At 39.3% G+C, this 26,557-nt stretch overlaps 1 protein-coding gene across 2 annotated transcripts; it reads left to right on the forward strand.

Moving 5' to 3' along the window:
- Positions 1–4,260: 4,260 nt before the first annotated feature.
- LOC110059757 (stimulated by retinoic acid gene 6 protein-like) lies at positions 4,261–25,800 on the forward strand. Of its 2 annotated transcripts, none has more exons than XM_089271971.1 (19): positions 4,261–4,676; positions 6,521–6,581; positions 8,105–8,190; positions 8,701–8,831; positions 9,710–9,830; positions 10,937–10,985; positions 11,637–11,774; positions 12,689–12,786; positions 13,982–14,043; positions 14,178–14,239; positions 15,329–15,428; positions 16,321–16,396; positions 16,937–17,012; positions 17,844–17,892; positions 19,952–20,078; positions 20,992–21,099; positions 22,065–22,228; positions 22,908–23,033; positions 23,696–25,800. In XM_089271971.1, exons 1-19 carry the CDS (start codon positions 4,636–4,638, stop codon positions 23,869–23,871), a joined length of 1,851 nt encoding a protein of 616 aa, XP_089128097.1. In that variant the 5' UTR covers positions 4,261–4,635; the 3' UTR covers positions 23,872–25,800. The 2 variants fall into 2 exon arrangements, with proteins under 2 accessions (XP_089128097.1, XP_089128098.1); XM_089271972.1 differs by lacking the exon at positions 4,261–4,676 and adding an exon at positions 5,055–5,857.
- The last annotated feature ends 757 nt before the right edge of the window (positions 25,801–26,557 follow it).

The raw sequence follows: 26,557 nt of genomic DNA on the forward strand, positions 1-26,557 counted from the left end.
TTATTATTTTCCGCGCTCAGGCTGACGTAAGTAACCGGAAGTGAAATTTCACCTCCTTAGCAACGCGCGCGAGCGCGCGCATGATCGGTTAATGTCGATAAAGGAGTTTTGGGAACGGCGCTTTTATTCTCTGCCGTTCGTTGCGACTTCGATTTTCAATGTTATTTAAACAAGAGAGCTTTACAGAATTAAAGTTCTCCCCGACTAAGTCCGTCTTCTTTAGTTTATTCGGATTCTTGTCGATACAAGCTAGATCCACATAAGTTTATAGCATTTGTCAGGCAGCTCTCTGATCGATAGCTCCAGGTGGTTAATCCAGACTAAAACGAATAATTCTCGATCGGCTTAAACACGGTTTTGTCTTTTCAGGAGGCGTTACTCAACGGAACAGCTTTCGCCGTTTGTCTGCTGGCTACATACTGCACTGAACACAAATAAGTTCATTTGAGTTAGGGAACAGTACTCATAAACAATTTGATGGCAATGATTTTCTGCTTTCGCGACGATCGCGCGCGGAGCACATAAAAAGTGCGAAATGTCAATCATGTTTTTCGCGCCAAAAATTTAAACTCTGATTCACATTCCTGCAAGTGAAACAAGTCGACCTCTCGCGACTTACGTCGCTCGCGCTCGCCCTCGCGACTTCGTCGCACGGAGATAAATAAGTCGAGGTTTAAGAAAAGGTCGACTTGTGGCAGGTCTAGAGGACGTCTGCCACGCAAATTTGCCACAGTTTCAAGGTGCACGAGCTGATCACGTGCGAGACGAAAATTTCAAGTTGTTGTTTCCCTGGGGAGCTAATGTCTTCTGTTCCCTCCAGGGAATTAGGCCCAGTCCACATCACACCGGAGAAACTTGAAAACTCAGCGTTATTTTTACGGTTAGGCCTACCGTCCACACTAATCCGTCACGAAAACGGAACTTTTCGGAAACGCTCTACAAACCGGATGAATTTGAGAACTCGGCTTTTCGTTTTCATGTGAACGGAAAGCATTTTGACAACGAAAAAGTTGGCGTCACGATAATCATGTGATTTCTCTGACCGTGTTTTCTTCAAACACAAATCCAAAATGGCCGGTGATTGTTGCGTTTTTAAATTCCTCCGGTGTAGTCTGGACGGAAAAGATTTGATACGTTTTCAGAGAGAAACCTCCGTTTTCAAATTCCTCCGACGTAATGTGGACGGGGCCTTCGTTAGTTTTGACCCAGGGAACGCGATACGATCTCCTCCAATCGGAAAACGTCACGTTAGGACGTATAACAACATCTCAAGTTGCTTACCTCAAAGAACAGATGCTACGCATCTTTTAAAGATGATTTCAAATTAAATTCAAAAAAACAGAAATCAACATGATTTTTTTCCGTCTCGTCGAAAAATAATCTTTTTTTTAACTGTTGTAAATAATTAATGCTGTGGAGCATCTCGCATATATGACAAGTTTGGAAATAATGAAATTTTAATTCTATTTATTTTTAATTCAAGTATTTCATGATATATGTCCATAAAAGATCTGTTGGCCTTTGAAAGGATTTCTCTTTTTTTTGGTTTTGTTGTTCAAAGGTGGCCAATTTGAATTCACGCAACGAACTGACGTCAACGGTTTATAAATGGCGTATTACGATCAGCTCTTAAAATAAGCACATAGTAAAACAATAACACACAGTAAACCAATAACATTTTACATAACGTAAAACAAACTACAAAAAAAAAAAAAAAACAGCGTCCAAATTGTCCGTACTAGGCCATGTTTCTTCAATTTCCGCTTAACGCTTAAGTTAAGCAAATGCACGGCTTAAATTTTAGATTTTATCATTCGTTTTGAATATTTAATGTCAAATTTGTTATAATTGACAGTTTAAATTTGTTTTTATAAGCCAAAGATCCTAACTGACTTAGATTTTTTACACCTATGTTGAAATCGAAAAAAGCTAAAAGAGCATATAGTGATGAATAAAATTGTAAGGGTATTTCTTCACCAGATCATCGTAAACCGTCGTAAGCCGTCGTAAACTGTCGTAAAGCAACGGTATCCGTCGTAAGCCGTCGTTAACTGTCGTAATCGCCAACCATGACTGGGCGGCCATCTGCTGCATCATTTCCTCTCGTTAAAATAGCATTAGAGGCTTAATTTTAAAGCGATTTTCTTTGTTGTTGATGATTTTGTAGTTAGTTTATTTAGATTCTACGTTAATTGTTGTTATGTAAATAAGAAGATAAAACTGGTCACAACAACAAGCGGTATAATATTAGACTCCGTTAACACGTCATTACTACTCACTCAGAATCAACCCAATAAATAGAGTTCCTTTTGTGACAGTTGGAAGTTTCATCATCTCTCTTCAAGCTGTAGTTGAACCAAACTTCTTTCATTTGATGAGACGTGCACCGTAGACAGTGCAATTCTGTATGCTTCCAACCAACTTCGCTTTCTCAATTTTCCCGTTCAACAAGGATATATGAAGGTACGGAAACTGCAGCCAATGGAATACCGATTCTAGCTCGTGTTTATTGTTTCCAGTCCTTTACGACGCAACAATGTATTTATCATGCGAAAACATTATGTCCAGTTTGGTCTATTATCGTAGGATTATGACATGTAATGGCACCAGATGGCATCTATTGAATAATTGTGAATGTCAGCTGTTCTTTTACCTGAGCTTCGTTTCTGTACGAAAATATAGTTGTAGGAAAATAGGGGGAATAAAGGCTTAATTCCAACGATCGCCCCTATTCCAATGTACAATGGATTTTGTTTCTAACAAACGCAGCGCCCCTACAGCAAAAGTGAACCCCTCGGGTGTACAAGTTGGGGGGGGGGGGGCGGTGGTGGGGGGAGGAATGCCCCATAAGAGTTTTTTTAAGTTTTGGAAAGGCGATTTACTCTATTTGTCAACTGCGTGTGTCCATCATCTTTGACGTTGCTATGGCAGCGACAAATTTTGACTCAATTCTGTATTTTGAACATTTGATAAGCTTTGCGGCTTGCTTTTGCGAAAATTTCAATTTTTTCTTGACTTTTTAAGACTAAATAGTGAAATCCAAGATGGCGGATCCAAGATGGCATGTCAAATGACGTCATAATTAACAAAAAATGGTTTCATTTTGTAGAGCAACCTCAGACAGGGCTATCTAATCGATGTAAATTTATTTCGTGCCCTAACTGAACGAAAACCAGGGGCGGGGTTCCATCCACCCCTCCCCACCTTCCCACCTTGTACCACGGGGGGGGGGGGGAGGGGGAGGGCTATGAGTTAGCTTCATCATCATCATCTTTATTTAAAAACACGGTAAATACATCAGGCATTAACAACCTTGTACGTTCGATGGTTAAAAGACTTTGACATAGGATAGACTGTTTCGACAAGTAAATTATGTGGTCTTCTTTGTTATCGAAGCATAATATTGAACACATTGATTTGGAATGATTTCGCCCTAGAAAGTAGTTTTTTTTTTAAATATACGATTCCAATATAGGATTTCAAAGTTTTACATTTAGGGTGGAAATTAACGATTTTCCTGTCCTCAAAGTTATGTCGAAGTTATGTTTTCCCCTCACAAAATAGTCAGGGGAATGGATCGAGTTAACTGCTTACATGTGCCTTGCCATGACATGACGTCATTTTGGTGACGCTCATCAGGTTCTTATTGTACGTAGCTCGTGCTCGATAGCGTTAAAATAAGAATATCTAAAGATCTTAATTGACTACTCTCCTCCAATGGGGCTTTTCAGGGCCAATGGAAACAAATGATGAAACAAATAATTCAAATGAACATAAAATGGTTAAAAATCCCAATTGGCAGGAGGCAGACCAGTTGGCTGTTTACAAACGTGGCAGAGGAGTTGAAGTCAAGAGTCTAACGAGAAACAACTCCAGCTTAGTGGTCAGAGCTGGAATTGAATCTGCGACCTCGGGATTTCAAGTCTAGCCGCCCAACGCTGGCTCCGTCGCACAACCGGTCGGTGTAAAACTGCTTGCAATACAGACTGCAGTCTACAAATTCTCTAAGTACACATGTTGTTATTTCCATTATCGAGTTCTAAAGGTAAAAAAGACTAACCCTGGGCATCAATTATTCAGGCTTATCGGAGTGAAAATCCGGGTGGTACTCCCAGAAAAATTTGGTGAGGGTGCACGGCCCGCTTCATAAAACCCTTAACCCTATTGTTTAATTTCCTTGCAATGCAATCGCTACAATTCAATCAGATTACAATTTATGTCTCATTTTTGCATCAGAGCCGCGAAAAAGCTTTTGTTTTTACAAGACACTGGCCAAATTGAGTTCTGTAGGATATTCCTTTGAAACAAGATATCTTCAGCTTTGTTCTGATCAGATTAAATTGCAGGGTTCACATACTTTGCGTGACTGATGTCAAATGGTCTGCAAACGAGTGCGTGTCTGAGCCATTTAACAAGTGCGCTAAAACCGTCTCTGAATATTGAATATTCCACAGTCTGGTGATTCCAATTGCGGTTTATTCCAAAAGCTGTCAAAGATCTTTGCCGTAGGAAGTGCCCTCACAAAGATTACACGAAGTCTTCCGAACGCAAAACCGTGAGAACGTTTTCTGGCCCTCAGACACACAACTTTTACTGCTGTTGACGGGGTGTCGTGCAAACGACAACGCTAACATCATGGCAAACATTTCATCTAATACGTCTACTGACCCAAACAAGTAAGCGAAACTATTTTACAATATTTTGAAGAATATCCGACCACTTCTGAAACCTTATTGTTGTTATAGTGTCGGAATTATTCGACCAACGAGATAGTGAGCACTTGCAGAGTCAAGTTTTGAGGCATAGCCAGTTCCAGTCATATCCAGTTTCAGTTAGCGATATAGTAATACTAATAGCTTAATAATAACTTTACTTACATAGCGAGTATATACAAAGCTCTATATCGCTTCACAGTCACGAAAGTAAAACCAAATATAATAACTCAAACTAAATTAAATTATAAACTTTAAGATAGAAATAATTATCTAAAAGCAATTCTGAAACGATGAGTTTTTTAACGCGATGTAAACACGGCGGCCGATGGACTTAACTTAATTTTAGGCAGATCATTCCACAGTTTGGGGCGGCAACTGAGAAGGCTCTGTCTCCGTACGTTTATAGACATATCCTAGGAACTTCCAAACTGATATTTTCCAACAGATCTTAAACTCCTTGGTGGATTATAGTGGACTAAAAGTTGACCTACATAGGAAGGTGCGAAGTTATTAATTGCCTTGTAAGTCAGTAATAAAACTTTAAAAGCAATTCGCTGCTCCACCGGAAGCGAATGCAATGCCTTTAGGATAGGGCATACATGCGCAGCCTAGGCTGTTGAACTACAAGGCACGCAGCACAGTTTTGAATCCGCTGAAGTTTGTCACGGTATTTATTTCAATTTGAGATGCAAATAAGCTGCTGACGCCTGAAGTCTGTTGACAGTTTTACCGTACAACATATATAGTTCAGATTCATAAGCAGCTGTATTGTACCGCTAATCATACATTTTATTTTGAGTGTAAACCGTCACGGTATTTATTTCAATTTTACGTCCATGGTATGTTTTCGTCACGGACTTATAACTTTACGAGTTGACGGCACGAAGAGAGAAAAAACTAAGCCAATAAGTTCTTTGAAGAGAATGGACACCGAAAAATCGCATTTTCTATAGTTTTAACTTCAAGAACGCAGCCAATAAATGGACGATCGTGATGTCTTTCCACTATCCCCTGTAATAATGCGTGAAATATTTTCGCTCGCAGGCGACTGGTCTAAACGGGTCACGTGACTGAATGAGCCAGCTTTATCTGCGGCATATCGCAGGGATATCGATCGCATGTAAACTCAGTTGTGTGATAAGGTAATTAACGTAACGATTCGCGCTGCAATTGTACGGTGAATTTAACTGGAGATACGGTCGAATAGCACTCCTCTGCTCCTTGTGCTACCTGTAAAAGTTATTACCCGCTAAAGTGAAAGTCTCAAGACTTTTTTGTGTCTTGTCTTGTGGCTTGTAAGTATATTAATTAATCTACAACTCTTATGATGACACCTTTTTCCGTCCCTCAATAGTCCTAAGACCTTACTAATTTTATTTTACAGTACTCAAACTTTTAACTTTTTTAGACAGTGTAGTTTGAATAATGACTTAGAAATTGAAATCACCCTCGCCCAACACCTCTAACACTCCCATTGGCTGGAGGGCGAGTGCAAATTTTCGAAACTACAATCGGCGACAAAATTGTCGACGCATTCACCCTTTTAACCCCCTATTTCGTCACTGCGATCCCTTTTTACCTTCCTAGCTTGTCCTTTCAACCCCCCTCAACCCCAAACAATGTTGTGTGGCAATCGCTGCGATCGTGAGCAACAAACAAACAACATTGAATGGGGCAGCGGGGTCTTTTCCACAGTTTACTGCGCGATAAAAAGAGTCGTGTTATTTGGTACGCTAAAAGTACTATTGAAAGACAATGTGTCAACTAATTATGTCGCCGATTGTAGTATTCTGGTTTCGTTGTAGGGATGAGTGCATTGCAACTATAACTGAAAAGACATTTGACCTCTGGTGCCTTGCTCCAGCTGTAAGTATCAAACAAATACAGTATAGCTAAACATTGGTCTCTCTCTGCGACGGGCATTCGGTTGTACCATTATTCGCATTAGCGTCAGAGTATGGACCAAAGCTGTTTAACGAATCGCAAAAGAGGGTTAAACAATGGGTCTAATTAGAGTACGCAAATTTATACGTGCAATGAAGAATTCAAACGAGAGATACCTGATAAAGGTAACCTTTATCAGAAAAGTGGATAATTATAAAGTCACAGTCAATCTTCCGCAGGGGTTCGAACGTTCGTTATAGAAATCCACTGTGCAAAGTGAGTGCATGCGCAAAGTCGAATGGATCTCTCGCCTTTCGCCTTCACGTAGCCCTGCGCCTGCACTCAGATCTCTCAGCGGATTCTCCCCACCTGTGAAGAAACCTTTAAGCCTCTACGGAGAGGAGAGAAGTTGATAGATGTACGCTCTCTCTCCCTACCTAATTGAAGGGTGGCGCAGACGTAAGAGGTCACTGCGGATTAGATAAACCAAAGGACATTGGGGCTGGAGTGACAATATTAATTATTCTGCAGGTTTTGGTGGGCTTGTGTCATGGTTACCACTTGATTTCACTTGTGCGGCCTTATTTAGTACAGTTCAAAGGGTTATGTTGTTTGCAAGTGCATAGTCTGCTTGGCTTTGTTATCAAAAACATATTTTACAATAACTGTCTAATTTCTCGCGCGCTGAGTGGCTCGTTTTTATCCTCAATAAGAGTACAGACGGATAAAATTTTAATTTATGCAAGCTTTTAAGTTTAACTTTCAGCTGTCAAACTGTCAACTTTTTAACCAATGAGATTTTATGGACTTTTTAAGTAGCCAATCAAAAAGCGAGAAAAGCTTTTGACAGTGTTTGCGTCATTTTGAATACAATTCACTTATTTTTCTTTACGGCAAGGTTACGGCGTCTTTTCCTCTCATTTATGCTCGGCATTTGACCATTTTGGGGTCTTGTTATTGTAAAAGACAAATTGATGTCAGTTTTTATGCGTCTGTCCTCTTATTGATTATAAATTTCTTCATAACATTGTCAAAGTTTACAGCCGAACCACTCGCGTGCGGCTCGTGGTTCCACAGCCACTTTGACAATGTTATGACGCAATTTATCATCAATAACAGGACAGACGCATAAAAATTGACGTCTATTTGTTAAATGTAAAGGTAAAGATAAAGTCACTATACGCGGAGCCAAGTGACAATTAGGCCGGAGCTTATCCTGGTTTTTGTAGCATGAAGCGACTAGGAGTATTTCTACTCCCCCTTGGATGGGATGCAAGTCCATCACAGGGTTAACCTCAGCATTAAATTCGCCGGTACCCATTTGTACACCTGGGTGGAGAGAGGCACTGTGAGAGTAAAGCGTCTTGCCAAAGAATTCAACGCAATGTCTCCGGTCAGGACTCAAACCTAGACCGCTCGATCCAGATCTAGAGTCCACCGCGTTAACCACGAGGCCATTCGTCCGACCGCAATGACATAATCTGCTTTTCCATATTCTTTTTCAGCTGGTCATAATATTGATACTGTCTTGCTTCAAGCGTCGAAGCAATTTCAAACTTGAGTACTGCAATGGGTATCCTGGACTATTGATGTAAGTTTAAATTCCTTATTACTTTTAATTTAATAATTAGCCTCAGCTATAGAGCTATATGATATGATGTAAAATTACAAACACCAGTCCTTAAAAAAAGCTATTTGGCTGATGTCTCCTTTTGTTGAAAAACGGAACAAAACTGTTGCATTGTTTCAGGTCAGTATACCTTATAATAGACCATATTTGTATTCACGGTATTAGACTGGAACTAGCTTGAAATGGAGGCTCATGCGGGGGAATATCATTAAAAAGAGATTGACGTCATTTGCATTTGAAAAGACTCCCTGCATTAGCCTCGGTTGCAAGCTAGTTCCAGTCCAACACTGAGAATACGAATTTGGTCTACTCTCCACCAAGGCTGCATTCCGGCCCCCATCCCCCCCTCCCTTAAACCGTGGAAAAGCACTCAGCCCTGGAAAACCAGAGTAAACATTTTATTGTATTAAGACATGAAATATATTAATTGATGGTATTTACAGCCAAGAATTCTTCCTTCCTCCATTTCAGACCAATCAACTTCTTAGGCAGTTTCAAAAACAGATTTACAATCGCTGCCACCTTTGGGGCAACAGCCAGTACATTTTTTACAAATGCCAGGTCTGGATTGTTTACCCTACCCGGCCCTGCATGGCTCACAGGTGGGTAAAAACAAATCTTATTATATAACCAATTATTTCGTTCTTAGAGATTGGCTGAGAATAGGCCAATTTATGTTAATTTTTAATTTGCACTGCAGTGCAAAGTAGCGCGCGCGCTTTCGTTATTTTTTCAGTCATATGATAAATGAGTAATCGTATGAAAGCTCGAGCAATTAAGGATTTACACTACTTGTGATATTTCTTTGAAATTGCACTCGACTTAAAGCTCGTGAAACCTCGAAAGAGTTTCCAAATATCACTCGTAGTGTAAATTCTTAACTGCACATGCATTCATACGATTACCTATGTAAATCACTCGATTACAAAAGTGTAGAATACCATCATTATAATATTTGTTTTTGTTTTTGTTTTTGTTTTTGATGTGACACCATTAAGGTAACAACATTAAATCACATTTTAATAGTAGTTGTAATGTACGTTTGGCCGCAAATGTACTGAAGAAATTGTCATTAGAAAACAAACAAACAAACAAATAGATGTAAATCAGGGCAGCTAACAACAAAACAGAGTTGATGCCCTTTAATTTATTGCACTTTGCTACCATTTTTAGCTGTATTTTTTTCAAGTGTCGGTCAGGATTTGACATATTGATCTCATAACGCTAAATGAAACAAAAGTTTTGTCGTATTTTTCGGTTATGTTATTTCAAAACATTGCGTGACAGAAAAGGGCCAGCACGGACCTAACTTTCAACTGCGTAAAATTGTTTACTAAATAGGGCAAAATGCTATCGTTAAAGAAAAAAGCCAGTTATGAGTTATTCCATTCTTGGATTATAATTATGGAAATTAGTCTTTTATTGGAAATTTAATTACAAATTTATTATCATCTTATTATTTTCTTTTCTTTACAATCAGTTTTCAATGTGCTTATTTCTGTCCTCACTTATGGAATACTGTTCTACCCATTTTTTGCCTGCCTCACAACCGAATACAAGCTGGTTGGATCACTTCTTGGTTTTCTTTATGTCAGTATCAGGTAAGACTATAAAGTAAAACTAGAATCTTGATCATATTTAAAGCTACCATGTCTTTCGCAGAGTTAAACGTTGCTAGCGAAACACTGCATACGGCATAATAAAAGACCACATAGAAATGCGTAAAGTATTTCGGCAAGGGTTAAAACGACCTTGAAAAGGAACAATTCATAGGATGTCAAATACGGACTTGGACTGCATTTACCGTGCGGCAAACGTGCGACAAAGAATGATTCGTGTGAATCTACATGCGTACGGTCCAGTCGGAACCCTTCGTCTCGCGCAGTACCGTGCTCTATCAGCGAATTGACAGTAGTGGAAGGATTAATGATGCCTGCTCAGTTTCAAGTAGAACACACTGGATATTTAATAATTGAAATTAAAGAAATGAACATTGGACCTCTTAGCTATACCACAAAGACATAGTGTTAAATTAAAATTAGCTTTCAGTTTAACTGCCAAGTTTGCAATCACGTGTTACGTACCAGGCCATTATTTGTTTTCTCGTGCTGGTTAATCTAGTGGTAGAGAGTTTATGTTCTTGGACATAAAATATGTTTTGGGCCTGACTCAGACTCATTTTAGCCCAAGCCGTTAGGCGAGGGTTTAACTGGGCTCTGAGAAGGGCCCAAAATATATTTATGCCCAAGAACATAAACTTTGTTACTATTATTATCACTTTGGAGGGTATTGAGAAATTAAAAAGTGAAAAAAAAAAAAAAAAGACAACAAAACAGTCTGAACAATCACGCGAGCGTTAACAAGTTGAATGACTTTTATTTTCCCTCAATGAAAATACACAATACATCAAGCGAAGCTGGTTAGAAATTACAAAACCTTGCCATTTGAGTTTCACCGACGTTGCAATAAAACGGCGCTAACATTGTAATGATTCTCGATTTTAAATGCCTGCTTACGTCGTACGATTGTTTGATTCTCATTTTTTCATTGGTTTATTTCAGCGGGCTAAATAGCCCGCCAAATTCTCCATTTTAGCCCGCAACATGCGCCGCAATGCCCGACAAAGTGATATAAATATAGCATATTGCTATATACGATTGTACGACGCAACGACTGTCACTGATTGTTGTTTTTGTTGACCATACAGGTTTTCTTTCAAACTTGTGATTGATTTACAGTGCAAAAGTTCTTATGAAGTGAGGAACATACCAGTTTGATTCATGTTTTGTTTCACTGTGTTTATCCCAGTGTTATCATGATTTAGTTTACTGTGTTGTACGATTATGTCGAGTGTGTAAATGTGTGCAAATATTTTGCAAGCCGGATGCTAGTTAAATTTTTGCGCAAATGCAAAGCTTTGATTAAGGTAACAACCCGTGCGAGGGGCAACGCCTTTCTGTTACATGTAAACTATATATATGCTATAAAGGATGCAAGTGCTTCTGTAACAAGTTGCACTAGTGAATCTTTTTAGTAAACGTAGAACGTTTCTGAACGGTTTTTGTCCCTGTAGGTCAAGGCCCTTTGTTCTAAAATAGGGTGCATGCATTTTCATGCGATGATAAAGAATATGGTATAGAGGGTCACTAGTTTGTCAGTGCTAACTGTAAAGTGTTTTTACCCTCGTTAAATAAAGTTCTTCTTATTATTATTCTCCTTCTCCTTCTTCAACGCTCGATAAATTATTACGTTAACAGCGACCATTCCTTGGTAGCTGAAATCACGAATCAAACAAGACTGAACTGATACATATTCCGTAGGTTATTATTCGATTTGGGTAACAAATTGTTTTGGGTGCAATATCCCCTTACAGAAAATTTAATGATTTTCCATGTTTTTTCTTCCAGAAAAATTTGAAGATATACCAGTATCTTGGACTGCTTGGTGAGGTTCCAAGCTACTTGTGTCTTCTGTTTATTGCCATGAGGTTTGGTGTTCTGCTCTTCCTAGAGGTCCGACACAAGTGGTTTAAATGCACGAGTGAGGTGAATAGATACATAGGCAGTCCCACATAATGCGAAACTGTTGATGGGATGAATAATCTAGGACCAATTGGCAGACGTATTTGTAACTAGCCGATGACATCAATGACATCAATGGGTATTCAATGGGAAATTGACGGCTACTCAGTTGATTAGTCATTGATTATTGCCGATGATCAAAGAGTAATCGAGGAATAATCAATAGGCCACAGAATTTCAGTCATCCATCAGTCATTGATTGCGTCCATTAGTCATTGATTGCACTAGTGAATCATCGACACAATCTGATGATTACCCTGTGACCGTTGTCAATAATCGATGACTGAACAATTGTTACTCTTTGATTACCCAACGACTACTCATCGATGTCATTGATCATGGGTGGGTATGTTTGGCAATTGGCGTTGACTGGGTTCCCCTATGCCCTCCGTGGGAAAACAGCTCGCAGGACGTTGGATTTTGCAAAGATCACTGCAAAAAAAGATCTTTATAAGAATGTACAATTTCCTAAAAGATTCGACGAGGATCTTAGAGATCAAGATATTTTTCCCATGTTTTTGTAGATCTTTTCTTATTCCCTTGGTTTTGTATTATCCTTAAGATTGTTGCAAGATTAACCCAAAAGTTCTTTGTACAATCTCGCAAGGCTCTCGGCGATCTTTGAGCATTGTAGGTGAAGACGCTAAGAGTTTGTTGATCGAAAGATCGATCATAAGTTTTTCAAGGATTCTTTAGGATCTTTCAAAACTTGTCACCCGTGATATGAACGTTAGAGCCGTTAAGCGAATAACCTTTTACCCAATACAGCGCTTCCAATAGACGTACCATTGCAAACCCACTATGGCCCTGGTGCAGACGTGTCATTTTCGAAGACGTTTCATTCTCATTATTAACAAACTTGTTCAAATCTATTTTAGGGACGTGGCCAAGCTCGGGCGGATGATGAAGTGGCTTGTTTGATAGAAAAACAAGGGATAATCCATGTCGAACAGCTGCTAAATCCAGCATTAACCTCGTAAGTGTGCAATCCAGAACCTATTGGCACTTTATTGCATCCAGCCCCGTCGCCACTTCGCCGGAGAAATTTGAAAACGCATCTTTATTTCTACATTAGGCCTACCGTCATCTAACTGCACCGCTGTGAAATACGTTGACCACCGAATCGGAGCTGCACACACTGCATTTGGCAAACTTTATAAAAGTTTCTTCACGAAAAAAGACCTCAGCCGAACCACCAAACTCATGGTTTACCAAGCGGTTGTCTGGACACCGTACCAGAAGGACTTGAAGAAGCTCGAGCAATTCCACCAACGAAAGCTCCGCTCTATCCTCAACATGAAATGGGACGACTACACCACAAACGACTCCGTCCTGGAGCAAGCCAACGCTGTTAGTATTGAGTCCACAGGGGTGAAACATCGCCTCTGCTGGTCTGGTCACATCGCCAAGATGAGCGATGCTCGCTTGCCGTGACAACTTCTCTGCAGCGGGCTGACCACCGGCTTGCATCCGAGAGGACGCCCTCTCCTTCGCTACAAAGATCAGCTCAAAGCTACTTTCAAGAAAACTGAAATTGATCCGAGGAAATGGGAGACAACAGCGGCAAATCGATCCGGCTGGTGACGGTCCATTTCTTTCGGGACTGCCATGTCTGAAGCGGAATGGAGGTGCAAAGCCGGGGTGAAACGTGAAGAACAAAAACGCCGCCTTGCAGCCCCTCGTCCACCGCCCACCCTCCCGTGCCCTCACTGCCCTCGCAAATTCTATGCAAGGATTGGCTTGTTAAGCCACCTCCAAGGCCATCAAAGAAGAGGAGACCGTACTGTTAGAAGAAATTGATGCTTGGACGCGAGCCAACGCCGACGACGACGAGGCCTATCGTCCACCCTAATCCGTCACGAAAACGGAGCTTTTCGAAAACGCTCTTCAAACCGGAGAAATCTGAAAACGCGGGCTGTGCGTTTTCGTGTGAAGGGAAAACATTCTGAAAACGGAGCTTTTCGAAATCGATGATGTGTGATTTCCCTGCCCGAGTTTTCCTCAAACACAAATCCAAAATGACCGGTGACTATTGCGTTGTGTGGACGGAAAACAGTTGATGCGATTTCAGAGTGAAAACAATGCTTTCAAAGTTCTCCGGCGTAGTGTGGACAGGGCCTAACCGAAACTTCTCACATAATGTATTAAGTGTAGTCATTTCTTGCTTACAGTGGTGTGGCAGAAGAGAAGTGGTATACAAGGCTGATTTATAGAATTTACAGACCAAGAGGAGGTTGGTTTTGTCATTCGAGTGTTCTGCCTTATAACTGTGTTATCCTTTGTACGTCCATCTCATTAAGATAAGTGAATATCATCTAGAAAGATTTGAAAAACTAATGGTAAAAGTAAGGTCCTGTTTTATTTCAGACTTTAAATTCTCGGCTCAGCTGATTTCCACTTTGGTTGTTGCAGTGATAATTGTGTTTCAGGTATGCCTAGATCTTCTCCGTAACTTGATAGAGGCGAGTTGTCTTGTCTCGGCAGCTGGTATAACTCTGGGGAGCAGGACAGCATTTTCCGATATGAGATATATGTCACGTGTCACGTAATGAGGATTAATTAATTTATTTACAGTACCCAAATCCGCAATTAGCCAATCAGAAGTCGGGGCTACTGTCCTGATATCCTGCGATATCAAGTCACTGACCTGATATGGCAACGATATCATGTTCAATTGGCCGAATTTGGGCACGGTGAATACCTAATCGTACAATGTACCGGCATATCAGGGTCGTTTGGTATCGCCTTGGCTATTTTGGCTCGCCTTCGTCTCCCCAAAACACAAACCAACGCTCGACCAATCTTGCCTAATATGCCGTCGAAGCGTACCAAAGAGATAGGTATAAGTAGTTAAATAAGCAACGCCAAAGCAGTAGAATAATCGAGGATTTGAAAATCTAGAAACGGTTACTAGTGAGGATGCGTAGTCAACTTTGACTCAGCTTTGACTCAGTGTCCAGCAGGGACAACTTTGTTTCTTATATAAACAATAAAAAAAAGCTGCCTTGGAAGGGAAGGTTGTTTCCACTTCCTCAGGACCATTCAAATGGGGACTAAGACGTACTGGCTTTATGAGAACTTTTCTTTAGAGCAACATTTTTCTATTAAAAGTAAGAAAGCTATTGCATAATAAACTAAATCATATTTAAAAGAAGAAAGTATGGTGGTTTATGTTTTTCTTATCATACGTTAGACCTTGGAGTACAGCTCCAGCGTGTTCCAGCATTAGCTAGCATTTGCAAACCGTAGGGAACAGTTTAACCGATGTCACATAATTATCTTGCGTTCTTTTGTGTACAACAAAGCACAACAATCTTCCATTGATCCTTGCTTCCAATTCCTGAGAGGTTGTTTAGACTTTCTGAGCTCTGCTCTAAAACAGTTTCTTGAATGACAGTATGAAATATAACTTCTGGAAGTCATGGAGACAAAACAAGATAAGACTTGTCGGTGAGAAAGCCAAATGTTGTTTATTGTTCTGCTTTACCCTGAATTCTTCCTGTCTGTTTTTTAATCAGTCTCTTTTACGTGTTGTGGGATCGTTAGAATACTGCAAGCGAACATCTCTGGATTCATGTGACATTGACTCATCATGCGACTTGTTACGTCTTTTCTTCGGTAAGTCCTTCTTACCAAGTAACACTGAAACGTCACATGACAGGTAGAGAAAAGAGATGAGATCTAATTTAAATGTTAATATACCTGGTATTGCATTGGTTGAATACATCTTTGTTATAGTAGGCGAGCTGTGATTGGTCAATTAAGACCTTCAGTAAGCATTGCGAGTGTGGGATTGAGTGCAAGTACGACTTTTCAAATCTGTTTCACTGTGTGCTTTCATTTGTTACGTTTCACTCCAATCTCGCACCGTTCAGTAAATTAAAAAGTTCTTTATATACAATTTGTTAGCAATATAGTGAACGTAACTGGACTGAAATTTAGTTATACTGGTATTGCTCTCGCACTCGTGCTGAAATCTGAACTTCCCTAATTTTACGGGCTACACCATCTGTGTTCCGCCCGCTAGCTTAACGCGAATGTTTTTCTTCTATCCAGGCCGAGATAGTGTGGATATATTATAAAACATATTGTTAACCTCCCATTTGCGGTCTGTACCGTGGCCTGTTCTGATGGCCTGTACTGATGGCCTGCTCAGTCAGCAGTCAGTCATTCAGCCAGTCAGTTAGTCAATCTGTCACTTATGCAGAGTGTCAGCTAGCCAGCAACCCAGTTTATAAGTCAGTCAGTTAGTCAGTCAGTCAGTCAGTTGGCCATTTAGTCAGTTGGTTGCTCAGTTGGTCGGTCAGTCAGGTGGTAAGCCATTCCATTCTGTCAGTCGGTCGGTCGGTCAGTCAACCGGTCGGTCGATTGGTCGATCAGTCAGGTGGTAAGCCGTTCCATTCTGTCAGTCGGTCGGGTAATCCATCGGTCACCGACTCAACACAACAGTGCTTTTGGGATCTAATAGTGTCTATTTAGTACTAAGTTTGGTTTGGTTTGATTATTACAGGTTCCCTGCAGGGAGGATATATTGTCGCTGCATTCTTCGCTATCCTAATTCTGCTGCATTTCATGAAATGCCATCGGTGAGCCTTTCGTTAGGTTCTCTCTCTATTCTGTCGACTTTTCTCTTTTTTTTTTTTTTTACAAGAGGTAGAAGAACTGTATGGGCCTTAGATGACATCTCAGATCTGGGATCTGAAAAATCTACTGACAGCTGAGAAATTAGTCGAAATTGTAACTGATAGCTGAGAAAAGGATGAAAATTCAATTCGGTGATAATTCCAACACCCTCCAGATACACCCATAACCTTGACAAATACTTTTTGAAACAAATTTGTATTGGTTTTATCAGTGACCAAACCTTTGATTTAAAAATCAGTTGACATGATAAAAGTAATATAGAACAAAGGTATTCTTTCTTTTTTTTTTTTTCCTTCTTTTTTTTTTTTTTTTTTCACTTTGGAGAAAAATAACCTTACAATACTCAGTGAAAGTTATGGATTTTAATGCAAGCTTGTCGAATTGGCAAAGCAAGGTGCTTTGTGATTTCAAATTAAGGGGATTTGTTTTCCTCAAAGTGACTAGTTCCGTATCTCTGATGTTGTTTAATTTTGTCTTTTCAGGGACCATATTTTTCAGCTGTATCGAGGCCAAACGACATTTTCTCAAGATGTGTTTGTTTCTCCTGCACGGCTAGTGGTAGGTTTACATTCATCCCAGAAAAGTGCATCAATTCTGCCTTAATGTATGCCACATAAACAAAAAATAAGACAAATATTAGACCAAGCTAATCCTTAGAATTCTACTGAATATCAGTTTTTCTAACAATAACACAAGTTCAAAATGGCGCAGTGATGCATTGAGAAATCAACTTCTTATACCCAAACAATCTAAACATTTCGAAAACAGTGATCTGACCCGGGTCTTTCGACGTTATTCGGTGGATAACGTTGTCCACCGGATAAATGACTCCCCAGTGGATAGTGTGGTTCAATTTTCGTTGGATAGCGTTTGCCAGCCTTCGAACAACCGGAGCCTGTAATGCAAAATTAATTACTTACCTACAATGAAGAAAACGGCTGTTGGCTCGTCTCTCAACTCTGAGATTTCTTGCAACCACACGATCAAGCGCGAAATTGCAATATCTGATCAGCTCAGCAAATATGTTAGTATGCAGATCATATGCAATACGTGTTTTGACAGCTGTGTGGTATGTGGCCGTTGGTTTTGTTGGTAAACGTTAAGCACTATCTGCGCATGCCAATCTGACAACTCTATTCGCTCGCTTATTCCGCCCCATTGAACAAAAAATAGAAATCCCATCCCAGCTGATGGCTTACCACTGAAAAGATCTATGTATTGCCTCTAATCGTTTTTTTTTTTTTTTTTTTTTTTTTTTCCCTCGGAAATCGTTATAAGTATTGAATTGTTCTGCCGAGTTTTAGACTTTTTTTTTCTCGTGAAACATGTCAATGTCCTAAAAACCAAAAGTTTTTACTCAAGCTGCTGGTCGTTATCATTATTTTTCAGGGAAGAAGTCTTCGATTTTCTGGATATCAGATAGCCTTTGTCTTCACTGGTATAGTATATCTCGTGTTAAAAAAAAAATTGAGTATGTATATGACATTATCAGCGGTTTTTGCGGGTTATGAGGCATACGTGAAGACATTTTGTACCTTAATCTTTCTAGTGCTACCAGTAAAAACAAAGGGGATTTTAAAATGAATTGTCAGCCAGAAGAGATATTTCTTTATTCCTAATCTTTCTAGAGCTGGCAACAGTGAAGAGCTATGCTAGTCGTGTAAGAAAACTACACCGTTTGATTTGAAAGATGTATTATTCTCTCGGAGTGCAGTTGTCTTCCCAGCGTTTCCTCTAACTTCATTTCAGTGACTGTTAAAGGAATGATTTTACGGCTCGGCGCATGAGCAAGCTCATTCGATTGCGTTGTTTATGAAACAATCCAAAGCGAGCTGATGACTTTTTCGGGGCCCTTTCCTTTAACACATTCTCGGTTAGTTGCAAAAACAAAAAGCTGAATTGCGATGGAGTAGATTTTTCTTATCAAAATCATTTGTATGTTCTAATCCCTGTGCATCGATAAATTCTGTTCTTAAGCAATCGGATGCGAACAGAAAATTCATGCGTTCCAGAGGGTCTAAAATAAATCCTTCGGGCCAAAGAATAAATTCCATGGTCAATATTAAGACGGATTCCGCTCAAAGCTCGAGCAATGGTTGCAAAATTTATTTACCAAAAATCTACCCATAGCACGGTAACTTTGGGAATACTTTTTAAAACAACTCACTTTAGTTCATTTCTCTAAGTGACCCCGCGATTAAATTCTCAAGCATTCTCGAGAAAGTTAATGTCAAACCTAGTAAGAATGATTAAAACGTGTGTTATTGTGTTTTTAACTGACCCGAAACGTCTGTTTTTATTGAAATATGGGTAACTTCAAGTTCAATTTTCGCTCACGGTGTCAGCTTGAGAGCTTAAGTCTCGATAAGTTTTTCTTAACTGTGTTCAAAATATTACCATGCCATGGGGTTTGTTTGGTAACTTAATTTGTGCCATTATTGCTCGAATGTTCCACGGAAATCATCGTAATTCGACATTTTCTACCCAGTTTATGTACCCCAATGTACATAAACACAACCCGCAGCAGTCTCTACCACCAATCCGTTCTGGTCAAGACATAATTCAGCCATCTCAATTTGCTAGAAACATCGGTGTGATATTTGACAGTATCATGACTATGCTTCCGCATATCAAGTCTATTTGTAAATCAGCCTCTTATCATCTGCGCAACATCTCCCGGATAAGGAAATTCTTATCTACGAAAACCACCGAGATCTTGGTCCATGCTCTTGTGTCTTCCAAACTCGACCACTGCAACTCTCTTTTGTACAATGTACCGAAGTGCGCTTTAAAAAAGCTCCAGTCTGTTCAGAACGCCGCTGCCCGACTTATCACCTGTTCTCGAAAGTACGACCACATCACTCCAATACTGAAAGAATTACACTGGCTTCCTGTTTCTGAACGCACTAAATTCAAGATTATATTACTTACCTGTAAGGCTCTTCATCAACAATTTCCTGTCTACATTCAAGATCTAGTAACGTACTACCAACCTTCCAGAATCCTCCGATCATCACACTTACTACTTCTTAACCCCTCGAATTTTCACCTGAGGACGTATGGTTCTCGAGCTTTTGCTGTTTCCGCTCCTGAACTCTGAAACAGTCTACCTGTTTCTATCCCCTCATGTGACAATCTAAGTTCTTTTAAATCTAAACTCAAAACTCATCTTTTTAAGAAAACTTATTATTCTTAGCGATTTTTACTTTTTATTACTTTCTTAAATGCATATTTTTAATTATTAAGATTAGTACAGCTCATTTTGGCAAATTGTACAGCGCCTAGAGCAGGCATGGATAGGCGCTATTATTATTCGTCGAAATCGTTCTTGATATCTTGTAATCAGTCATCAGTTCTACTTCCACAAAATTAATTGTCCTAAAGGACTCCTGCTGAACTGAGACAGCACATGACTGATCTGAGACAAATAACCATACAGAGTACTTCATATCTTTGTCTGTCTTTTCATCTGAATCTTCTTGATTTTTACTGTCTAGGGAATGTCGTTATGGGATTTTTTATGGCCGTAATTGCTCTGATTCTGGGATTTATATTCCGTTACGCGAAGGAGATTTTCTCTGCGGAAACCTTAACAGAATTGAAAGGGATCTTGATAGCGATGCTGTAAGTTTTACCTTGATATTATTTTGATATATTGTACTTAGGTTACAATTTAGAAACAGTCAGGAAAAAGATTAATACAACACTAACTCAACATCCCCATCTATCGATCGACTAATCGATCAGTCAGTCAGTCAGTCAGTCAGTCAGCCCACCAACCAGCCAGTCAGTCAGTCAGTCAGTCAGGCAGACAGACAGTCAGTCAATCAGATAGTCAGTCAGTCAGTTCGTCAGTCAGCAAGTCAGCTAGCTAGCTAGTCAGTCAGTCAGTCAGTTAGTGAGTCAGTCAGACAGATAGACAGACAGAGAGACATACATACATACATACATACAGACAGACAGACATTTATTCATTCATTCAGTCAGTCAGCCTGTCAGTTATTCGAGAGTCAATTGATCACTGGTCTTTTCAGAAAAAAAATGTCAAATAATATAATAAAATTGAAAAATCGGTAAAATAGACACCAGTGAAGACAAATTGTTTAACTATACAAGACGATCTGAACCAGGACTTACAACAAAGGTTAATCAGGACCGTACAACTTTTGCATCCATAACTCCCATTATTGTTCTAGCTTCGTGAACGTGCAAAATGGTGCCCGCTCGGGATTACCCGCCGTTTTCCCGCCAAAAATAAATAAATAAATAATGTTCTTTTTCCACATGATAATTCCTTTATTGACCAAACTTGCTCGGTGAAGATTGCTGGATGTTGGCCTTTTTTGCTTGTTTATGGACCTCGACTCTGTGTCGGTCCATAAACACCCAAAAAAGAGCTTGGCCATTATCCAGCCATCTTGACCTCACGCTTGATCCATAACCTATATATCTTACTTTACACCCAGAAAGACAGAAAGATATTGGTTTATTGTTTTTGAGTGTATTAAAATCCCAGTAATACGATTTTATTTTTCAGACCAACAGTCGGTATGGCAATTTCCCTTTGGGCATTCCAAAAGTTTCTTGAGCTCTTCGCCTTTCGTGACAGAGACTTTCCAAACATCGCCATTACTGTTGATAACAAGTATGGCCTGCTTTTCTGTTTTTTTCTTACTTAACTAGAATGTCTGGAAAGCTGAAAAACGAATAACAAATAGCGAAGGGAAGAATTTGAATATTAAACGAGAGACATAGTACGTTGAAAAAGCTACATTCACAACCATTTGTGTGACTGGAGCTATGCAAGTGTTTCTAAATGTTGCACATTGTTCTTCGATTGTTTTAAGAATTGGCATTATTACTTAATTCAATTTTGAAAATAATATGGAAGGACCACAGCGAGGATGACCTGACATGGTGAAACATGAAAACGTTCTCTGGCTAAAGGTATATAACAAACACAAGCTTTCGAAAGTTCGTGTTTTCTACATACTTTTAACCAGAGAATGTTTTTATATTTCCTTCTTTCCTTTTTTTCCCCCTTTTTTTGTAATTGTTATATCAGTTTTGCATGTGTAAGTTGAGTGAATACATAAAGTGAATTATGATGTATCAAGTTGAACATAGCGCCAACCAAAATGTGATCTAGAGGGAGGTGAAGTTGTTTTCCAGACATGTCATTGGCAAGTGTATTGTATAGGGCCAGATTAACTTGCAAGGTTCAGAAAATTAGACTTTAAGCTACAGGGTACAATTGATTCCCTTTTTTATGTGGGTCACAGATTCTCTGTTTGAGCATGTTCTGTTCTTTTCTTGCGTGGAGGGTAGGGGGAGGAATGGAAGAAGCTTTCGTAACAAATAGTATACAGAAAATAATTATAAATTATTTGGGGATTGTAGGGGTTTGTTTCAAAGACCTCAGTAAGAATTTGGCTCTCATCCCTACTTGGTAAATTTTTTTTTTGTCTGTTCCATCGCTATCCCGTCTGAGTCAAGCTTGAATATATGGTTGCCTAAGGTTATAGGGAAACCATTTTCGATAGTTAGCTAACTGTTTGTATTCATTTTACTCTTACTTATTACTGTGTCTTTTACTTTTCCTTGATATAGACGGCTGTTCTCTATCATGGCTTACTTTTTCTTTTTCTACAACATTCTCCTTGGAGTGTTCTCCTGTTTGGTTCGCATCCTGAAAGGAATGTTGTTAGGCGTTGTGTTCTTGTCTCGTATCGACCGCACGTCCATGATGCAGGGATTCCAGACTTGGGACCAAGGTTTGAAAAGCAACTGTGTTATTCAGTGACACAGTTTTAAACTTTAATGATAGATTGGAGAAGACGTCCGTAGCCTGCCAGCGGATTCACGTTTTGGGCATGCGAGCGAGCTTCCGCACCAGACTCCTTTCCGCTTCGCTCGCCCACTCGCACTTCTCTGCGTAAACTCAAAGGTGCGCCTGCTTGCAGACTAACATGTCCATAGCTAAGTTCGTGAGAAGTGTCTCTCTTACGTTTGAGCGGCGTACGAATCCTTATAATGCAAACAGACACGAAGATAGCCCTTTTTTCCGAAAACCGATCTTTCATGAAAAAGACTAATTTAAGCTCGATTTATGAAGCTTTCACTTTTTAACCTGCGTCAAGCATGGTTCAGAGCCTAATTTGCACAAAATCTGAAATCAATCATAACTTTTCAGTGATTTACTAAAACAGTCTCCCACGTGGCAACAATTTGAAACATTACCGATGCCACTGTTGATTACTGCTACTGTAGTCTTTTAAGATGCAATGGGTATACTTTGTTAAAGACCTTACCGCACCATCAAACAAATAAAATAAAATAAAATATTAAATTCAACTGTTCTTTGAAGTAAGGGACGTTACAGCTTCAAAGATGCAGACGCTACATTGAAAATCTCCGGTATGTTTTTTCCTTATATCCTCTCTTTTCCGTCAGCCTTTGTAGCATATCTGGGTTTTATTCATTTGCTGGTGGCTCACAGTCATCCGGTGATGCTCATGTTTTGCCAGCTGCTCATCAATAGAAACAAGGATAGGACTTTTCAGGAATCGCTAGAACAGGGTAAGTCAAAAACGCGCGCGCGATTCAGGATACAAGGGTGGTTAAAAATGGGAGCGGGGTGGGGGGAGGGGGGAGGGGAGGAAGGCAAGTGAGCTCTTTGCGGCTCAAACCTTTTATATATATATACTTTAAATAAGAAAACTTACACTACTTACACTACTTATTACATACGCCACTTACGATACTAACACTTAGATTACTTATATTACTTACAATACAATACACATACTCACGCTACTAACAATACTAATACTTACACTGCTTACAATACAACATAATTAGATTACTTGCGCTATTTACGATTCTAGCACAGCAAAATCGTACCAGTTTACTCCTGTCAGTAATTTAAATTCCGAATTGCGAATTAAAGAAAATATACAAGGTATATATGCGCTTTGTTTCTTTTCCCTTCATTTCGCGCCTCAAACCTGCCTAACCGTAAGTAAGAAGAGGATCAAGATTTTGAGAAATCCTTGAGAAGACTGTAAATATCGTAAAGTGCAGAGGTGCTACAAATAGGAGAGGGCGCCAAATGAGTCTCCTGTTACCCCGGGACTCTATCTTGGTGTATATAGCAGTTGTCATGCAATAGACAGAAATAGATCCTTATTACAAAATAAACATGTCAATTGAACTAATTTTCATTCATTTCTTTTCTTTAGCTCATTTTCCTGAACTTCGCCTTCCGCGCATGTCTCAGCAGGCGATCAACCGCTGGTTCCTTGCTGTGACTTTGCTGCGAAACCCGTCTCTCATCAAGTATCGTCGCCAGGGTGTTGTCAGACCTATTGTGAGAATACATGGCAGCATAAACGATGACTCCGCTGCGCTCATTTAGAGCGGTTTTCAATTGAGTGTCGGAACACTAATCCAAAGTAATCCCCTAGCCAATCACAAGGACGCAGACAGTCCGCTGAACCAATAAGAAATCAAAGCAAAATACCTAATAATTAGCGGGAAAACGTGTGCGAGTGAAGAATTTGGTTTTGCTTCTGATTGGGTGACAAAGACACTCGAGTGTTTTCTTTTTTTCTGATTTTTTTTTTTTTTTTTTTTTTTTTTGACTTTTGTTGCAAATTACTTTCGACACTCAAGTGAAAAACTGCTGTAAGATAGAGGTTTCAGCGCCGGTTCAAACGTTTTGGAATACACATGTTAGCTTTTCTATTCTCTGTTAAGAAAATAATGATACATTGGCCACTGATCAATCGTACTGTTCGGTCGATATAGTCATTGGCCAAGTTCTCCACTTTGTTTATATTTAATTTCGCTCACATCTTACCAAAGGGAAAAAAAAAAAAAAAGATTTTGACCCAGTTTTTCAAAAGAGGGCTAACTTTGCGTTTGAGTTAATCCGGGGGTGAAATTTCTTATGATCAAGTTCCGTCGAATACGTGTTTTTTTGCGGCTCTTTCGCCTTCTCTGTTTCTTCTTCGTACTGTTTCAATTTTACTATATTTAACCCGAGGTTAGCGAGTAAGCCCATGTAGCGAGGTGAGTTAAATTTAACTCGCTGTTTAGCCAGAGGTTAGCCGTAACATATCTTCGAACAACAGCAAAATCAACAACAACAACAAACAAAGAAGCAAACGCAAGGTTTTCTTCTTGTAAAAAGGTTAATCTCAGGTTAGAACTTAACGTAACCCTCTATGAACAACCGGGCCCTGGACCATTAAGCTAAATTTGGCAATATCAATTTTGTTTTATTTTATTTTATTTTTTTTTTAGCAATTTTTTCTGACATACGCCTGTGTATGTCTATTAATTATGTGACGCCACCTGCAAAGGTTAACTTAAAACGTGCGTGAAACCTTGTGATTGTGTAAAAGGGTAGAGTCAAAATAAAATTTAAAAAATGATTATGGTTCGAGAAACAAATTACAAGGCGTGATTCAATTTTGAAGTGCACGCGGCGCAGAAATGTACGTAATGATGAAGTGTTTTAGGACTGTAAAACAGTCAGTGTGCTATACTAAGAACAGTCAGTTCTCTAAGGAACGAGGTTTCCAAAAAGGTTATATATCGGAAGACAGAAAGATACTAGGCTAAAACTGAAATCTTGGGTGGTTTTTGATACTATAAAATTGGATCTTATTCCGATTTGCAATAGCATTTAAACATGTGCATCAAATACTACAGTAAAAACTCGCATAAAGAACACGTGTTTTGGGGTTTCAGGCTGATTTTGTTCTTATACATCGGGTGTTTTCTGCAAAACCAGCCTGAAAATGTTCTTAAGGTGTTCTTAAATATTGCATAGACTACCAACAAATGAAATCAATGTGCAAGCACAACATTTTAATTAATTAATTAATGGATAACACATATATTGATCTACTTAGTACCGTACTTAGTATTGTACCCTAGTAGGTTATTCTAATCTAACTGGCAGCCAATTTTTTTTTTTTTTTTTTCCTGTAAGAACAATTTTCATCTTTCAGGCTGAATGTGTTCTTATGTATATGGTACCTTTCTGACCAAATTTCACCCTGAGTGTTCTTAATCCACTTCTTCTTTTATGCAGGTTTTTACTGTATTTACATTTTAAAACTTTGCAATAAAATTTCTTACATAAATAGAAATCTAATATATATGCCACTTCCTGCCCTAAACACGCTAAATAGCTACTTTGCATGAAAGACTGTTTAATTTACGTTTTTATTTTTAAGAACATTAATCTGCACTATATATTAACAGTATACATAGAGAAAAAAAGGGCTGGAAAATATATGTTGAGAGTAAATACATTCTTGTTTTCGAATGAGAAGTAGCGGTTGTTGTTGTTTTTCTCTTGTTGTTGTTGTTGTTGTTGTTTTTTTCCTTTGGCGGGTAATCTAAGGAATGAAATCTCCTAAACAAAAAAAATAACTTATCTAACTTATGTCGATACTAATAGCGCTTTGTGAAAAGTGTGTATTAGTATATAAAACTCCCGTCTGCGTTGATATTTTCCGCCAATTAAAGTTGAAACTTAATTTAATAACTGAATTTGTAAATTAAGTTTGAAGTAAACTCGCCTCGCTCGCGCAAGTTAACCCAAACAGCCATTCACCTACAGATGGCAATATATAAAGGTACTGATTAAATTATCGAAATTATCAGATGCTTTTTCAAATGCAAACAAGGGGGGGGGGGGGGGGGACCGCAAACGAAAATGCTGCTGGTATTCGTGCAGTAACATCTGTAAAAGATCTGATCAGTCCCAAGTAGAAAAAAACGACTAAGCAAGGACACGATAGATTTCAAAGACTAGTTAAAACTGAAAGCCAAGATCCAACCGTGCACAGCTGTTTAGTTTCTACCTTGTTGCTGGGTCAGTCGTCAGCACAGTGCAGCGAATTTTCAGTGGTATTTCAGTTTTGAGCGATTTCCACGACGGTGTTTCGCTTTTCAAATAACCTTTCAGCGCTTCTCCAGTTTCTTGCAGGCCCCATTGCCTCCCTTAATATTGTGAGGTATGCGGCCCTGCGTATGACAAATACCATGAAAATGGAATGAGACTCAGACACTAAAGCGCCTGTCCC

Source organism: Orbicella faveolata, unplaced genomic scaffold (assembly GCF_042242905.1).
Source record: "Orbicella faveolata isolate gen_17 unplaced genomic scaffold, um_ofav_v1 contig_34, whole genome shotgun sequence".
NCBI classification, from domain to species: domain Eukaryota; kingdom Metazoa; phylum Cnidaria; class Anthozoa; order Scleractinia; family Merulinidae; genus Orbicella; species Orbicella faveolata.

Bases quoted from the DNA above. Each gene is read 5' to 3' on its own strand.
- LOC110059757 (XM_089271972.1), top strand. From the start codon at position 5,790: ATGAGCCAGCTTTATCTGCGGCATATCGCAGGGATATCGATCGCATGT. The intron at 10,986-11,636 runs GTGAGGAACATA...TTTTTCTTCCAG, and splicing joins AGTGCAAAAGTTCTTATGAA to AAAAATTTGAAGATATACCA. The intron at 12,787-13,981 runs GTAAGTGTGCAA...TCTTGCTTACAG, and splicing joins CTAAATCCAGCATTAACCTC to TGGTGTGGCAGAAGAGAAGT.